General features: G+C 35.4%; 1 protein-coding gene across 1 annotated transcript; it reads right to left on the bottom strand.

Moving 5' to 3' along the window:
* Positions 1-1,578: 1,578 nt before the first annotated feature.
* Positions 1,579-15,655, bottom strand: LOC128235361 (sodium/potassium-transporting ATPase subunit alpha-like). Its single transcript, XM_052950170.1, has 19 exons — positions 15,560-15,655; positions 15,320-15,432; positions 11,285-11,665; positions 10,923-11,036; positions 10,590-10,724; positions 9,911-10,028; positions 9,474-9,742; positions 9,169-9,367; positions 7,940-8,051; positions 7,549-7,681; positions 7,161-7,353; positions 6,759-6,934; positions 6,399-6,535; positions 5,906-6,123; positions 5,357-5,708; positions 4,853-5,027; positions 4,437-4,567; positions 3,997-4,236; positions 1,579-3,481 (listed from the first exon to the last, which is right to left on the bottom strand). The coding sequence occupies exons 2-18, from the start codon at positions 15,350-15,352 to the stop codon at positions 4,014-4,016; spliced, it is 3,099 nt and encodes a 1,032-aa protein (XP_052806130.1). The 5' UTR covers positions 15,353-15,432; positions 15,560-15,655; the 3' UTR covers positions 1,579-3,481; positions 3,997-4,013.

Here is a 15,655-nt window from a genome sequence, read left to right as displayed (position 1 = left end):
TAATTTGACCTGGTGACCTAGTTTTTAACCCCAGATGACCCAATATCGAACTCATCTAAGATTTTATTGAGAGTTACATTCTGACCAAGTTTCATTAAGATAGTGCCCAAATTGTGACCTCTAGAGTGTTAACAGTCAAATTGTTGACGACGGAGGACGACGACAGACGAAGGACACAGGGCGATCACAATAGCTCACCTTGAGCACTTCGTACCAAAAGTAATACAATTGTCTTAATTTACCAAATAGGATGAATAAATATCGAAAACAATGGTTCTAATACAGAAAACTGTGTTTAGAAAGGTGATTGATTTTGAATAAGAGTGTCACTTTAAGTTAGGATCAAAAACTTAAGAAGCTTTTGTCCGCTCATCACCAAATTTAGACAATATGTCTATGGGAAGAATATCTTGATCAGGTTGATTATCTGCAACGTCGTCTGAGATATCCGAGGGTTATAACCCTCGAATAGGCAAAAACACCGGTATTTACGGTGTCCGACCTCTAAATTTGGCTAGCATACAACTAATAATCACCAAACTTGTCCTAAAAATAGGTCGGCTGTAATTTGCGACATTTGGCGCTCTTGTAACAGAATCGGCTATATTTGATACCTTTCCTTATTACTTAATATAACGCATGCACTAAACTGGACCTTGTTTTGAAAAAAAAAAATCTAAATTAGTTACCGATTTACTTAGCACTTTTTTCTGTGTAAAAACAGAACATCAAATCATATTTTATACGCTAAAAAGCTCGTTATTACAATATTGAAATATATTTATGAATCTGCTTTCGCTTTAATGCAATTTCATTGGTGTTAAATTTCACTATTTGTTTGAATGGTTTTTTTTAAGATATTACAATAGATTTTATATAACGCGCTAAGCTCTTACAAGTTGGAACAACTCGTGAAATGTTATAAAAAAACCCTCAACTGTTAAAAACTCTCCCTTTTTTGTAAAACAATACAGTCATTTGTTCAACTCATTCAACAAGTATTATTTGTAAAAAATGTATATACACCGATTGATGAACCTTAATGTGTTTTTACTCAGAGTTGATTTTTTCATGCCTTATTCCCTAATCGAGGTGTGGTACTAGCTTGATAACGATCTTATCAAGTTGAGCATGACTGATGATCAAGACATGTGAAACGTTGCATGTATATGCCCAGAAAATGTGAAGCAAAATGCATGTGAAGTCTCCTTTCTTCAGTTCGTCTCCAATGGTTATTTGGGTTCACAATGTTACATGCAGGGGAGTTCATCAATATTTTACACCGCCTACAGGAATGACATTATTAATGCCACTTCAGAAATCCAACAAGTTTTTGACAAGCATTAAAAAGGACTCCTTAACTGATGGCGTGTCGGCAGTTTTCTTCTATAATTTGTTGAATCGAGTCATTTTACACACTTTTATGAATACAAAAGACACCGTCTCACCAAAGAAACTATCTTTAGTGTGTGTGTTTTTAAAATAAAATCATTGATAACCATTTTCTTGCCCATATTTACATCTCCACCAAAACAATTACACATGTAACTGTGCATTGGATGTTCAAAACAAATCATCTATTTTTGCTCTATTTTATTATCTTACAAGTGTATTAACCAATACAAATTAAAATATATTAACCACTCAAAATGTTGGACAAGATATCAAATTATGTTACAGAAACTGTTCGGAAATATGTTACCTTTATTAATACATAACCGACTAAAGCTACGTTACAAAACTATTCATAAAATGTGCAAAGTCTGGAAAACTTTCAGTGTAGTAGGCAGAATCAATTCAACAGATACATTGAGAAATTTTCCAGCGTGGTTAAAGCTTACATGAGGTGTTGTCAGATGAAAACTGATCTTCAAAGATGTTACCTTCAGGATATTGTATAACTGACTAGTAAAACACTAAATTGATTCATAATTGTTGGCATGAATTTGGATCAATGAAGCAATCATCAAAACGATAAGTATATATGTGTGATTTGAAAATTGAACGCATACAATGTTTCTGTGGGGCTAAGGTTATTATGGTACGAAATTGCTACAGCTTCTATGTAATGTAAATACTAAAACAGAACGCGAATGAAGATCAGAACATCTGGCAAAGTGGTTGGAATGTTTTAGGACAGAATGAAAATGTCAATTTTCAGTGGTGTATGATTTTACAGAGCAGTGTAACACAAGCCAACATTTTGTGTCGAAAACAAAATTCATTACAAATATTTTATAAAATCTTGCAAGGTTAAAATCTATTAAAAGTTGGAATAAAAACGTGCACCTCAACAGTCACACAGTAGAGAAATAACGATAATTATCAATAATAGACAAAGGATATTTTCTATAACAAATCATGTGACAGACCTAAGCTATTCTAAATTAAACAATTGAAATGAAATCAGTGGGCATGTCAAAGTTGAGCGATGAAAATAGAATGAAACATAGTTTAACAAGCATTTCATTTAAAAAAATACAATATATACATCACTGAACAAATAATCCTGCCTATAGCCATGCCACATTTCTGAAGGATTTAAAACAATAAAATGAATCTTGTGTTTAAATCCTTCCATTTAGCTCTTTATGTGATTTACAATTCATCTATCACAGTTAAGTATTATTTCAACCTTTTCATCCCCGATCCAATCTCTTAAGCAGGATGGCACCAATTAGTTTCTCACTCCGTTAATAGCCCAGGCTGAACCCCGGGACCTGGGATCAAACACAGCAATGTTCACAAGCCGTGCTTCGAGCTTAACGTTCCCTTTGAGATTCGATATGTTTTTGCCGTCTACCAAATAGCTACCATCTCTCTTGAAAAGTTTTCATTGACTGCATGATCTTGTATGAAAGTAAAGTGTCTAGATGCTTATTTGAATAGCTGTGCTCAGTATGGTATAAAGCACAGTGTGTACACGGATGGTAATTGTACACTAGACTCGCATGTTGCCGATGGTATTGCAACTAACACTCGCATGTTGCCGATGGTACTGCAACTAACACTCGCATGTTGCCGATGGTACTGCAACCTATTTCACCCCCATAGGTGATAGTTATGGACATATGGACTCGCAGAAATAAACACAGTCACTTTACTCAAGCCAATTGTATGCAATCTTGATAACATTCCATCTTTCATCATCATGTACTAGCAAATGGACAGCTCAGACAAAGTCAACACACAAAACCATTGCACTCTTGTAGAAACCAGTTACAAAATTAAAATTCAATAAATTGTTTGTGTATAAAACATGTTGTAATTCCCTATTGCCAAATCAACTCAAAATGTGACAATGAGAAAAGGCTTCCCAGTCTTCATTTTTGTGACAACTTGAATACAATTTTATTAAAATACAAAATAAGCTGTGCATTTTGTGCTGGGCACAGTGTCGGTTTTTCTTGTATATACCATCTGGGCCAGCACTATCCTTGTATGAAAGTCTTTTTTCTTGGACATTTGTAAATTTACATATCTGAAAAAATACAGGGAAAATAATTCAATAATATGTTAAAATTGAAAAGCAAAGGAATATGCCTTCAATAGGTATTTTTGTGTAAATTAATATATATTCTTCGTAATAGAACATGTGATGTTTATTCTTTATTAACAAAGGGTGTCAGTGACCAAGCCCTACTTAGATTTTGAATTGTATATTCTAAATTAGATTGGAGCATGATTTAAGCAAGCAGGGAACTAAATTGTGAAATCACATCTATCAAAATGTTAAACTGCATTTCATAACAATTTAGCGAGGTACTTTTTTAAGCAAACAGACTATTTCAAGGAGTGGAAAAATAAGTGATCTTCTAACCTTTTTTATGTATCAATCTACCCATTATCAATATTTCTAGACAATTAAAAGAAGTTCATCTAAAGAGAATCTATAGCTGCTTTTATCTCAATGCATGATTTTCATGCTTAAATGTTTGTAATCCTATACAGTACATTATGTAATCCTATACAGTACATTTTTCCTGCCTCACATACCTAAAACATAACGGCCATCAATAGTATGTTTCCCTTTCTACCCAGCCTCCTGGATTGTTTCTCAATATCAACTTCCTGCACTCATCGTAGATGAAGATAACAATGCTGAACGGCAATGCGACGAACCACCAGGTGGCACGCAGGTTCTGCATTCTCAATCCCTTCTCCAGTCCTGGACAATATGTCAAAAAGGCAGCCAGGGCAGTCTCGAAGAACAGACCAAAGGTAAGGTGATGGTTCCTGGAATGTAAACATGGACAGTTAAGATTTGTTCAAAAGGTTTTTATCTATTATTTTTAATGTAGTATAGAATTTCGTGACATTCAAGTCATTTTATTATATTACAGTAGGTGATAATTGTAAATAACATTCAGCAAAGTTGTATTAAATCAGACTCCATTTGCTATTTATCAGATCAATAAAGGGGAATTCAAACTCACTTCATTCCCTGCTGGAAGAGGGAGAGTTTCCTGGTCTTACAGATGATCAGATCGGCCCACTGCACAATCACAATGGACACAAAGAAAGCTGTGTGGCATGTGAACTCCAGGCGCTTCCTCTGGGCATATGTCTGAATTGGGAAAACAAACATATTGTGATGCTACACATTTCTAAATAAACACATGCAAAAGAAAAAACACCAACTCATATCTGTGTTTGTACTGAACAGTAGCTCTAGTGCTACAAAACCTGCATCTTATCTTGCAGGGCTTGATTAAAACAATACCAGATTCTACTTTTATATCAAAGGTCTTAAATATTCTTGAAATCATAGATGTTTGAAAAATAAATTTAAAGAATTGTTATGGTTGTTTTAAAGAGAAGATGAAAATGCTTGCAATAGCTTTATACATACCCATTCTTGGCCGTAAGAGTCCTGCACATCGTTGACACCACGTGAGTCCCACTGTTCACGAAGACCCAGCAGCTTTGTTGCCCAGAACCCGCTCTCTCCCATAATTACAAAGTATGTGAAGAAACCAGCTGAGGCCTGGATCATACCGATCTGTCCGTACGCCATACTGATCAATCTGAATAGGTGAATAGTGAAGGCTTTAGTATCATCCACATATAAACTTGTACAGCAATTCCAAGAGTGATAATTATACACTTAACAGCGGTTAAAATAAGTACAAGCCCAACATTGGTAAAATTCCCCCAGACTTGATCAGTTTCTAAATCTTTAATACAGAGCAGGGCTTTTTGAATATTTTTTATACAAAGCACTAGTGTTAGAATTTAGGCCGAAACAACCAAAGTTTTGTTCATGACCATTAATCATTCCACAAGTTATTTCTTTAACACTATATTATGAAAAAGAAACAAGCCAAGTTGTAGTGTACTGGGAAAATGGTCGTACCTTTCATTTACAAGCTTGTCGTGGAGTGGGTCACGGGGCAGACGCTTCATGATGTCGTTTTCAGCCTGTTCATAAGCCAGAGAGATAGCCGGTACCATGTCAGTTCCCAAGTCAATACAGAGAATGGTGATAGTTCCCAGGGGCAGTGGAATGTCCATAAGAATGAAGAGCAAGAATGGTGAGATTTCTGGAATGTTGGATGTCAGGGTGTAGGCAATGGACTTCTTCAAGTTGTCAAAGATAAGACGGCCCTCCTCTACACCGGTTACAATGGAGGCAAAGTTGTCGTCAAGCAAGATCATGTCAGCGGCCTGTTTGCTCACGTCACTACCAGCGATTCCCATAGCAACACCTGAAATGTTGAAAGATTTTTTTTTTTAACTATTTCAAAAAAATTACTTTTCCTCAGTCAGACAAACGATTGGACCATAAATATTATTTAGCACTTGATCTTTCTAAGATCTTAATACCATTCATATCACAACTAATATTACAGATACTAGTCTATGATGAGAATTCTGAATGCCAGGACTATCAAGGTAAACTAACCAATATCAGCCTTCTTAAGTGCAGGAGAGTCATTGACACCATCACCAGTGACGGCCACAATCTGTCCCTGTCGCTGGCATCCCTCAACAATGATGAGTTTCTGCTGGGGAGAGGTACGGGCAAACACGATCTCAGCATGGTTGTTCAGGATCTCATCTATCTGGAATGGGGTCATGTCTCTCAGGTCCATGCCATGGACAACGCACGCCTTGGCTTCTCTGTAAATAAAGGAGGCAATGTCATAAGTAATTTAAATTAGCTTGTTTGATCATCTACATTTCTTACAGTCAATGGTCAATGGATACCTGGTCTAAAGTGATCTTTGATAAAAAACTTAAAACCTACATTTCTTATCACTTGACTACTGCAATATTACAAATAATGCACCTGTTTCTTACACTTCATACTTTCGCTGTATTTATGTCAAGTGCTCTCATTATTCAATAGAACTCATTACTGAGAGTTAAATACATGAGTGATGTTGATAACTTACGATGGGTCAACCTCCTCAACGGGGATTCCTCTCTGGCTAGCAATATCGTCAACTGTTAGACTTCCCTCCGAGATGATACCAACACCCTTGGCAATGGCCTTGGCTGTGATGGGGTGGTCACCCGTTACCATAATAACCTGGGCAAGAAATGAAGGGGAAATATTACAAGTATGTACAGCATTGTAAAAATTGTGTTTAAATGACAAGAAAACACAGTGTATCAATCATTTCAACTTGGCTACTAAATCTGTATTTGCTCTCAGAATTTTCAGGACAACCATATTTACAGTTCAGGGTGCAATCCAGGTTTCTAGTAATAGGCATGTTTAAGCTATTTATTTATTATTTCCCGCTTCCTACCTTGATACCAGCACTCCTGCATTTTCCGACAGCGTCAGGTACAGCGGCTCTTGGAGGGTCAATCAGGGCCATGAGTCCAATAAAGCGCAGGCCGTTAAGTGGGAAGTTGGGATCTTCAGAGTCATACTGGTAGCCTGGTGGGTACTGCTCAGTTGGCAGGACATAGTCACAGAATCCTGAAGTAAAGCATGGTTCCTTTTAAGATAAGCCTAAATTTTCTTCATATGGACCACATATTTAGCATCTATTCCATTTGTCATTTCGCCAGTGTGGACTTCATGCATATGTTCTAGATACAAATGAACACTGAACTTGGATTTTAAGATAACAAATCAATGGCTACAAAGAAATCAAGCTTTAGAAAACATAAAAAACAATTGTTGACTGAATAATTTTGCATACCAAGCACACGCTCTCCGAGCCCTCCAAGCTCCATGTATGCGATGTTGAATGCAGTCTTGAACGGTTCATCAAGGGGATACTCGCTGCCGTCCTTCATATATGTGGAACACATGTCAAGGACCCTCTCTGGGGCTCCCTTCATCACCAACACACAGCGAGGGTCGTTGGGGTCCTCAGTCTCATGGATAGACACCTTGGAATGAGAAACAGGTGTTATAATATTTATTTATACCTTCAGCTTACAGATAAAATAAAAATCATTCAAGTCTGTCAATTATTTTTTTCTGACCAATTTCGACCAAAATTTGACCAAATCTTTTGCTTAAACATCTATTTTTTCCATAAATTTCAGAAACCAGACTCCAAACAGTAAGTAGCAATTACCCACCTGGTATTTGTTGGATGAGTTGAATGGAATCTCGCAGACCTTCCTGTTTCTCTTCCTGAAGTCGGTCACATGGCCAATAGACAGCTCAACACATTTGAGCAGTGCAGACTCTGATGCATCACCGTTACATTCCCTAAAAAAATAACAGGTTCTTGTGTCTTGTTGTCATTTAATATCAGGTTGATATTTTGTTCTTGTTACAAAAACTAATACTTAAAAGCTTCATAAAGATTGTCGGCAGCACTCTCAAAGAAAACATCAACTTGATTATCTATATGAACGAGTTGGGACAATGTTTCAAAACAAAATGTTCAATTATGGTCAGGCCAGAACTGGCTATGTCATCTTCCAGTTAGTCTAACACACTAGTGAACATCTTGTAACACCTTACCTCTTGAGGACAGGGACATTTTCCTGGTCTGCCTTGAACTCTGCCCTATTACACAACATGGCACAGCGAGAGAGAGCCAGCCACGAGGGGTCAGAACGGCCATAGGTAGAGTCTGTAACAAAGAGATCATAATTATCCTCCATATATGTACCTCTGGATGTGTGGGCCTACTGACATTTAAATTTAATCGTACTTAAGATTAAATTACCTTTTATTCAAGACATAGTTCAAACAAAATAACATTTCATAAATTATAAGAAAAATACCTTTCTACAGGCAATGCAGTCATTTTAATAATGCATGTTTAAACAGTCTGGGTCAATGGGCAGTTTTGATAACTTTATAATATAAGTAATTTATGTTTTATACACAATCTTTATACCATTCGAGGTCGGTATTTTTGAGGCCAATTTTGAGACTTCAATGTTGAGATCTGTTTTTATTACCAGTCAATCACCCAACATGTTAAAATACCAAAATTCCTTAGCTTGCATAATTTCATTCTGTAAAATGATGCAATTTTCAATCTCTTTCTGAATTCAAGCACTTTTTTTTGAAGATTTGGAAATGTTTACTTCTCAATAACCATTTTCTTAAATCAAGGAAAATAACAAAATTGATTTCAGCATAGTAAGCTTTCATTTGTAAAGCTAAATGTAAATTATGAATACTGCTAAATATGAAGTGCTTATTGTAAAAGAATTTCTTCAAATTGCAGTGCAAATAATTTCTTGGAGTGCAGTTTAATAGTGAAAAGTCAACAATATTTATAACTAATATAATGAATGTGAACAATGGTGATATTTGGAGTTCACAAGATAAATATGAGGTGTATATTTAAGACACTTAACTAAATTAAGTGCAAATAAAAATATATTTTATATTCATGTCTTACCACTCACTATAGACAACACAGAAAAACAAAACATTAGTTGATTAAAACATGTAACAAATACAGGCATTGGGTTTAGAGTGTATTAATTACTATTAGGAGTAAGACTGAGAATTCTTAATAAAACCCTTCCCAAATCGATTTTGTATAATAATGATAGTAAGGCTTAAACATTCAGACCACAGATGAAATAGACAGATGACTATTTATTAAACTTGTCCATACGTCACATAACAAATATGAAAAATAATTTTCATCTGGCACCTTTTTGTGAAGCAGACGTGCAGGGATGTTAATAATTGTGGCTTAATAGACAAAAAAGAATCAAGAAACCTACTAGATTGGTCATCGCTGGTGTCAGCTTCCACAATCCTTCCATCAAACCACATGTGGGCGACAGTCATTCTGTTCTGTGTGAGGGTGCCGGTCTTGTCAGAGCAGATGGTTGAGGTAGAGCCCAGTGTCTCCACAGCTTCCAAGTTCTTCACCAGGCAGTTCTTCTTTGCCATTCGCTTAGCGGTCAGGGTCAGACACACCTGAGATGAAAATGGGTTTAGTTAATTCCAGAATACCTTCATGTGTGGGATGACATTTTGCTCAAGTATTTCAAAAAAGTTTTTCTAAGGTGGTGAAAACACTTACTGTGACAGTAGCCAGGAGACCTTCAGGTACGTTGGCTACAATGATACCGATCAAGAAGATGACAGCATCAAGCCAGAAGTAGCCAAGTATGAAGGCAATAATGAAGAACGAAACTCCAAGGAAGACAGCAACACCGGTGATCAAGTGGATGAAATGGGCAATTTCCTTGGCAATTGGCGTGTCACCAACTTCAAGTCCAGAGGCCAGGTTAGCAATTCTGCCCATCACAGTGCGGTCACCAGTCCTGATAACAATACCACGGCATGTTCCTGTAACACAAAAAACATTACCATAAATTCTCTTAAAATTCCACAAAGAAAGAAAAATAGTTTGGAAACTAGGCTATATCCTTTATATGAAACACATTTAAATAGTTAACTTTAAACTACAGACATTTCATAAGGATAATATACACACAATTTGCAGCAGTAAAGTACCTTCGACAGCATTTGTTGAGAAGAAAGCGAGATTCTTGGTTTCCAGTGGGTTTTCGTGTGTGAACTCACTGCCTCTTGAACAGGGCTCAGATTCTCCTGTGAGGGAGGAGTTGTCAACCTGTAGGAGAATGACATGTAGAATTTTGGGTGAACACATCAGTTTTATAGTTTATGATAACATCACTCAACATGAAAACATTTCTTAACCTGCTGGCGCATCGAGTCGTGATCTTGACAGGACGAGGGCAAGTAACACCAATTCGGAAGTGTTATTTTATGTAACTTTTCATGTTGAAATTGTTCGGTTGTGATATTTTGACATAGGCTATGAAAAATTTCAAACTCAAAGTCTTATTGGTGATGATTCTGATACTTAAAATTTGCACACTGGTGTCTGGGTTTAAATTATGGAATTTTTACCAGCTGCTAGATTTTGCTGTCAAAAAAGTGTCAATTCATAGAGCTGTAAAAGACATCAAATTAGCTGAAACCCACAAAATTGAGCTCTGTTTACATTAGGGCTTGAGGATTGCAACTCAAATTCAATGGCTAATAAAACTGATCACGCAATTCTTTACATATTTGTCATGATCAGAAAATATGAAAATGTTTCCAAATGAATTAAAACTATAATAATGAATGTTCAAGTTCTTTGAAAGACAGGGTTTGGACCCCTTACCTTGAATCCATGGGACGATATAACTCTGACATCAGCGGGAAGCCTGTCTCCGAACTTTACGTCAACAATGTCACCAACAACCATCTCTGAAGCCTTGATGTCCTTACTGATGCCATTACGGATCACAATACCGTACTAAAAAGGGTTAAATAATTAGTTATTTTTTATTACCAAGTTACCAGTAAAAAAGTTAGGATTAAGCAGAATCTCGAGCAATAATAACCCAGGTACCATCTATCATATATATATGTGTCCTTTAGTATATTCCTTTCTATTAATTTTTTGTCTTAAAAGAGACGGGTTCATTCCTTAATTTCTTTCTTGGCTTCGTACCTGAGGGACCATGTTCTTGAATGAGTCCATGATTCTGGAGGATTTGGCTTCCTGGTAGTAGGAGAAACAGCCTGTCACAACCACCACAGCTGTCAGCACAACGCCAAGATACAACTGAAGTACAAAACAGATGGTGATTGAAAAAAATACAAGACAAAGGGGACTGTTCCAACATCATGATTTCTATCCAAAAAACCAACACATTTCTTCACTTAAAAACACCAATTTGAAAAGACAATACAGAGAAAAACTGAAGTAATGATGGCATATATTGTCAATAGGGACATGCTCCCTTTGAAAAATGGCCAAGGACAGATAGGCTTATTGGCTTTATATTAAGTAAGGCAAAACAGTTTACATACGTTATCACCAGGGACATGTTCCATAGCAGAAGCCTGGATACTGTAGGCAATGAAACACAGGATGGCTCCAAGCCACAGCAACAAGGCGAAACCACCAAATAGCTGCTTGCAGAACTTGAGCCATTCTGGGGTCGTCTTTGGGGGCGTCAGCTCATTGGGACCATCTCTTTCTAGGACTTGAGCAGCCATTTCTGGTGTGAGACCCATGTTGGGGTCAGTGTTAAGTCTGCTGTAGAGCTCCGTGATTGGAATCTTGTGCTCGTCCATGGTCAGCTCCTGTTTGAGCTCGTCCATGTCGGCCTTGCCCTTCTTCTTGCCTTTCTTTTTACCACCCTCATCCCCCGGTGTGACTGCATACCGGTAACTGTCCTGCCGGGGTCCCTAAAATATAACATTAGTTTTAAATCAATTGTATTTTATTGTCATATTTTAAATAAACAAGTCAACATCTGTGATTTTTTTTGGTGCAATTTACTGCCTTCTAAAGGCTGTTTTCCCTTGTGAAATAATGTCCATTTTTCCCCAAAAATTTACAATTCTTTTCCCAATTTGATAAATGCAGATTATTTTGATGAATAAAAAAGCAATGAATTTCATGAAAAATAAATAAACTCTTGACAAGACTAACTCTTTCACAGCATAATGTATTTATAAAAGGGTAAAAACATTTATATTTGCAATTAAATTTGCTATTTTGTTCTGATTTTGTGATTTTCCCAATCTCAATTTTTTTCCCCAAATTGCAAGGCACAGGCAGTAAAAATATAAAAAAAAACACACACTGAACTTACAGATCAACATAAGCTGTATATATCAGTTTTCGGAAAAAAAAAAACATCATTGGCATTACAAAGAGAGTAGATGATTGTTACAATACATCTTTAAAACTTTAAAACATTCAAAATCGTTTTGCCCAATATTCTCAATAAGAACTAGCACCTTAACTCAATGGACAGTTCAAATGGCAATAAGGCCAGTTTAAATTTGTAAAAATGAATGAATTTTAAGTAGTTGTAGCTGGTCAGTTACCTAACTATTTGGAACGGTCACCAAAAACTCATTAAGACCCTTATAATCCACCAAAGCCCATGTTTCATTGTGACCATATTAATTATTTGGCATATAACTTTTTGTCAAGAAACTGTTATTTACATGTTTACCACAATAAACAACTCGGTCCAAATCTTCAAATTTCTTTAACTGGTGGGCATGCCTTTCACTGTTAAATAGCTAGAATTCTCGATTCAAACAGTTTGCCAAAAAATGATGCAAAGCACAAAGACATTGTAAATGCTAATTCTGGATTAAATTAGCAGTTTATAAAAAAAATTCATGCCAAGCACCAAGATTTGGGGAATGCCCATTTGAATTCTAATATAGTAGACTGTTTAATGGTCTCTGCTGATTCTGTTTCATCGTATCAGTTAATTAATTGTAAATATTGGAGACCACAAACTGATTCAAAATTATCCAGTGGTATTATCTAACAGTACGTTTTTTAAAAAGGAGGATTTTCTTTAGGATTAAAAAAAAATCAAAAAAGTTGAGAAATATCAAATGAGTGGATTTAAAAACTGTTGTTGAGAGACAAATTATTTTTTATTTCATTCATTTTATCTTTTGTTCATCACTTTGATTATTTTGGCAGTTGACAGGTATAAAAATAAAACATTATTTAAAGAAATGTCAACTATGTAAGACAGGACAAGTCCCTTCTCAAAGCAACTTCAAATGACATTTTTATGTTAGCATAATCAACAATGTCAACAATTGCAGACTGCAAATGTCAGATAACACTTATTTAGCCCAGTGTAAGGAGCACAGAGAGCCCCAGGTGGGACAACACTATCCAGGGGTGATAGAAGGTTATGTAATATCAGCCTTTGTGATGTAAGATTGTGACAGCATCAGCCTTTGTGATATAAGATTATGTAAGATAATGTAACATTTTTGACAGTTGTTGCAACTGCACAATGCCTGTGCCACTGGACTGTGACCTTAAAATGAAGGATTAAGTTTGTCAAACTAATCTGTTTAATTCTTCAGTTACATCATCCTATAAGAGTATTCATCCAAATAAAATATTATTGATAAAATGTATTGCAACTCTTACATTTTTTGTTCAATAATCATTGACAAAAGCAAAAAAGTTGAAGGTCATATGTCCATTGTTTTGACACAACTTTCAATGCATTTGTACAGATAATGTAGCTTATCTTATTAATTTCCTATCATTTCCTCAAAATCTAGTTTATTATTGCAATTGTATGTATTGTCACAGAATGATACATGCTTTAAAAATATAAAGACAGTATACCCTTTTGCAAATTTTACTGCTTGATTAACTTTAATCTTATTTCAAATATCAATCAGCAAGTTAAACAATCATATATTTAAGTGTTTGATTTTTTTTCTGAAATGGAAAATAGGGAAATTACCTTCAATTATATGATAAACAGTACATTGAAATATAGGTTACAAGAGTAATTCATTATAGCAAGTTGCAACAATTTTTTTTCTTTCCCAGGCAAAGAAGTGTCAGGCTCCAACATACTAACTTGTTCTCACAACTAAGAGATAACTCGGGTGTGAGAACAAATTTATATGTTGCGGTCGCTACAACAAAGTTTTGTCCAAATAATTGTACGTTGGCGGATTTTTTTTAGATTTTTGATATGGCAAATCCTTCACGTACAAATTGTTTAGTATCAAAAGTGGGTAGTTGTTCCAATCAGGATTCCGGGTTAAAGCATATAGCGTCTATAAAATATCATAAAAACAAGAAATATTATTTTATATTAGTTCCGTAAAAAAATAAAATAAATATCCAACTTATAATTATGAGTTTGACGGCTTTTTTTCCATTTCATTCTGTCAAAACATAACGATATATACATGAATGGCACCTGCAAGGCTTTAGGGCACAGTTTTAAATCGCTCAGAACATTTCAGCCATGGCCGAGTTGTTAAGATTGTATAACAAGGTCGATCTCGAAGCTTTGTCAGAGGAGGCCGAGCTATTACGATTGTATCGAGTTGTTCCCCTTCGCATAATTGTTGTCAGTGTCAGTCAACTTTCGTTTTATTGGAAAGGTAAACAACTTGTTTTAATGCACTAAATGCTTGTTTAGTGCAAAATAACATTTCACTTACATGGTAAAATATGAATATAACTCTTTATGATCAATTTCAACCATAAAATACTTTACTTAAAACAATTTCAATATTTTTAAAACACCCCAGTTTTTTGCACATTCCCGTTTAGACGTTAGGGATTGGAAGAATTCCGTATAACACGTCTATTATTTTAGACTACAACAAAGTTCTGAACATTTTTTCTATATTATTTAAATAATTTAAAAAATATATATCGTTAAAAGTATGTTTTGGACATTAAATAAATGAAAATGTTCACAATATTATTAAGATAATTGATATGAAAAGTGAGATACTTCACTAAGGATAATGACACAAGATGCTTAAAGAATACCTGCACAGTGCAATTTCAGAAAAAAATGGATCTGGAAATTGATTTATCGTAAAAAAAAATGGCCATTAACATATATTATTATCAGCCTACTATAATGTTATAACGATTTTACCAAATATATACTCTTGAGACAATTCTATACATTTCTTCCAACGAACGACATAGCGTCAGTCATCCATCTCATTTTTATTCCATTCGACCTTGCGTGTTTCAATGTCAAAAAACAAATATTCAAGTCTAGCGGATCTTCAAAAGCAAAGCCGATTTTCCGAGCACAACACGTTTAAATATAAAAAAAAGAATGAGTACTGACAACAACTTATATGTCTTAAACGTATACTTGAACTGGTATCTCATATTTTTCCGTTGGAAAAATACAGCCGGCAGGCCGCCATCTTTAATCATGAAAACATTTAATTTAAACCGAAATATTTCACTTGCAGTAATAAATAAAGCGTCAAATTCTCAAACTAAAATATATGCGATAAATCCGTGGTAATTGTATTTTAAATCGTATGAATTATTTCGTGAAATAAATGAATTACCTGTTGGGACGTTTTCACCTTGCTGGACGCCATGTTCTACACCAGTGATCGTAAAAGAGGTCGTGACGTATGTAGACTCTCTCCAGCTGTCAATCAGCTGACGTCACGCGCACCTTGCAACAAAATAAGTTGAAATTTACTAATTTTATCCGTTGAATTGCTGTAATATTGCTTTAAATGAAAACAGCGAGTTGCATACTTTACGAAATAACGTTTCAAACTAATTCATATATAACATACCTTCGAATTTCGAAATACAAGTTGACACAAATTTTCAGTGGAAGCCCCGCCCCAAGTTACCGGTCGATGATTTCGCAATGTGTCGAGAGGGGGCTG

This window comes from Mya arenaria, chromosome 5 (assembly GCF_026914265.1).
Source record: "Mya arenaria isolate MELC-2E11 chromosome 5, ASM2691426v1".
Lineage (NCBI taxonomy): Eukaryota > Metazoa > Mollusca > Bivalvia > Myida > Myidae > Mya > Mya arenaria.
Note: the sequence above shows the minus strand (reverse complement) of the source record. Positions and strands in the feature narration are given on the sequence as shown.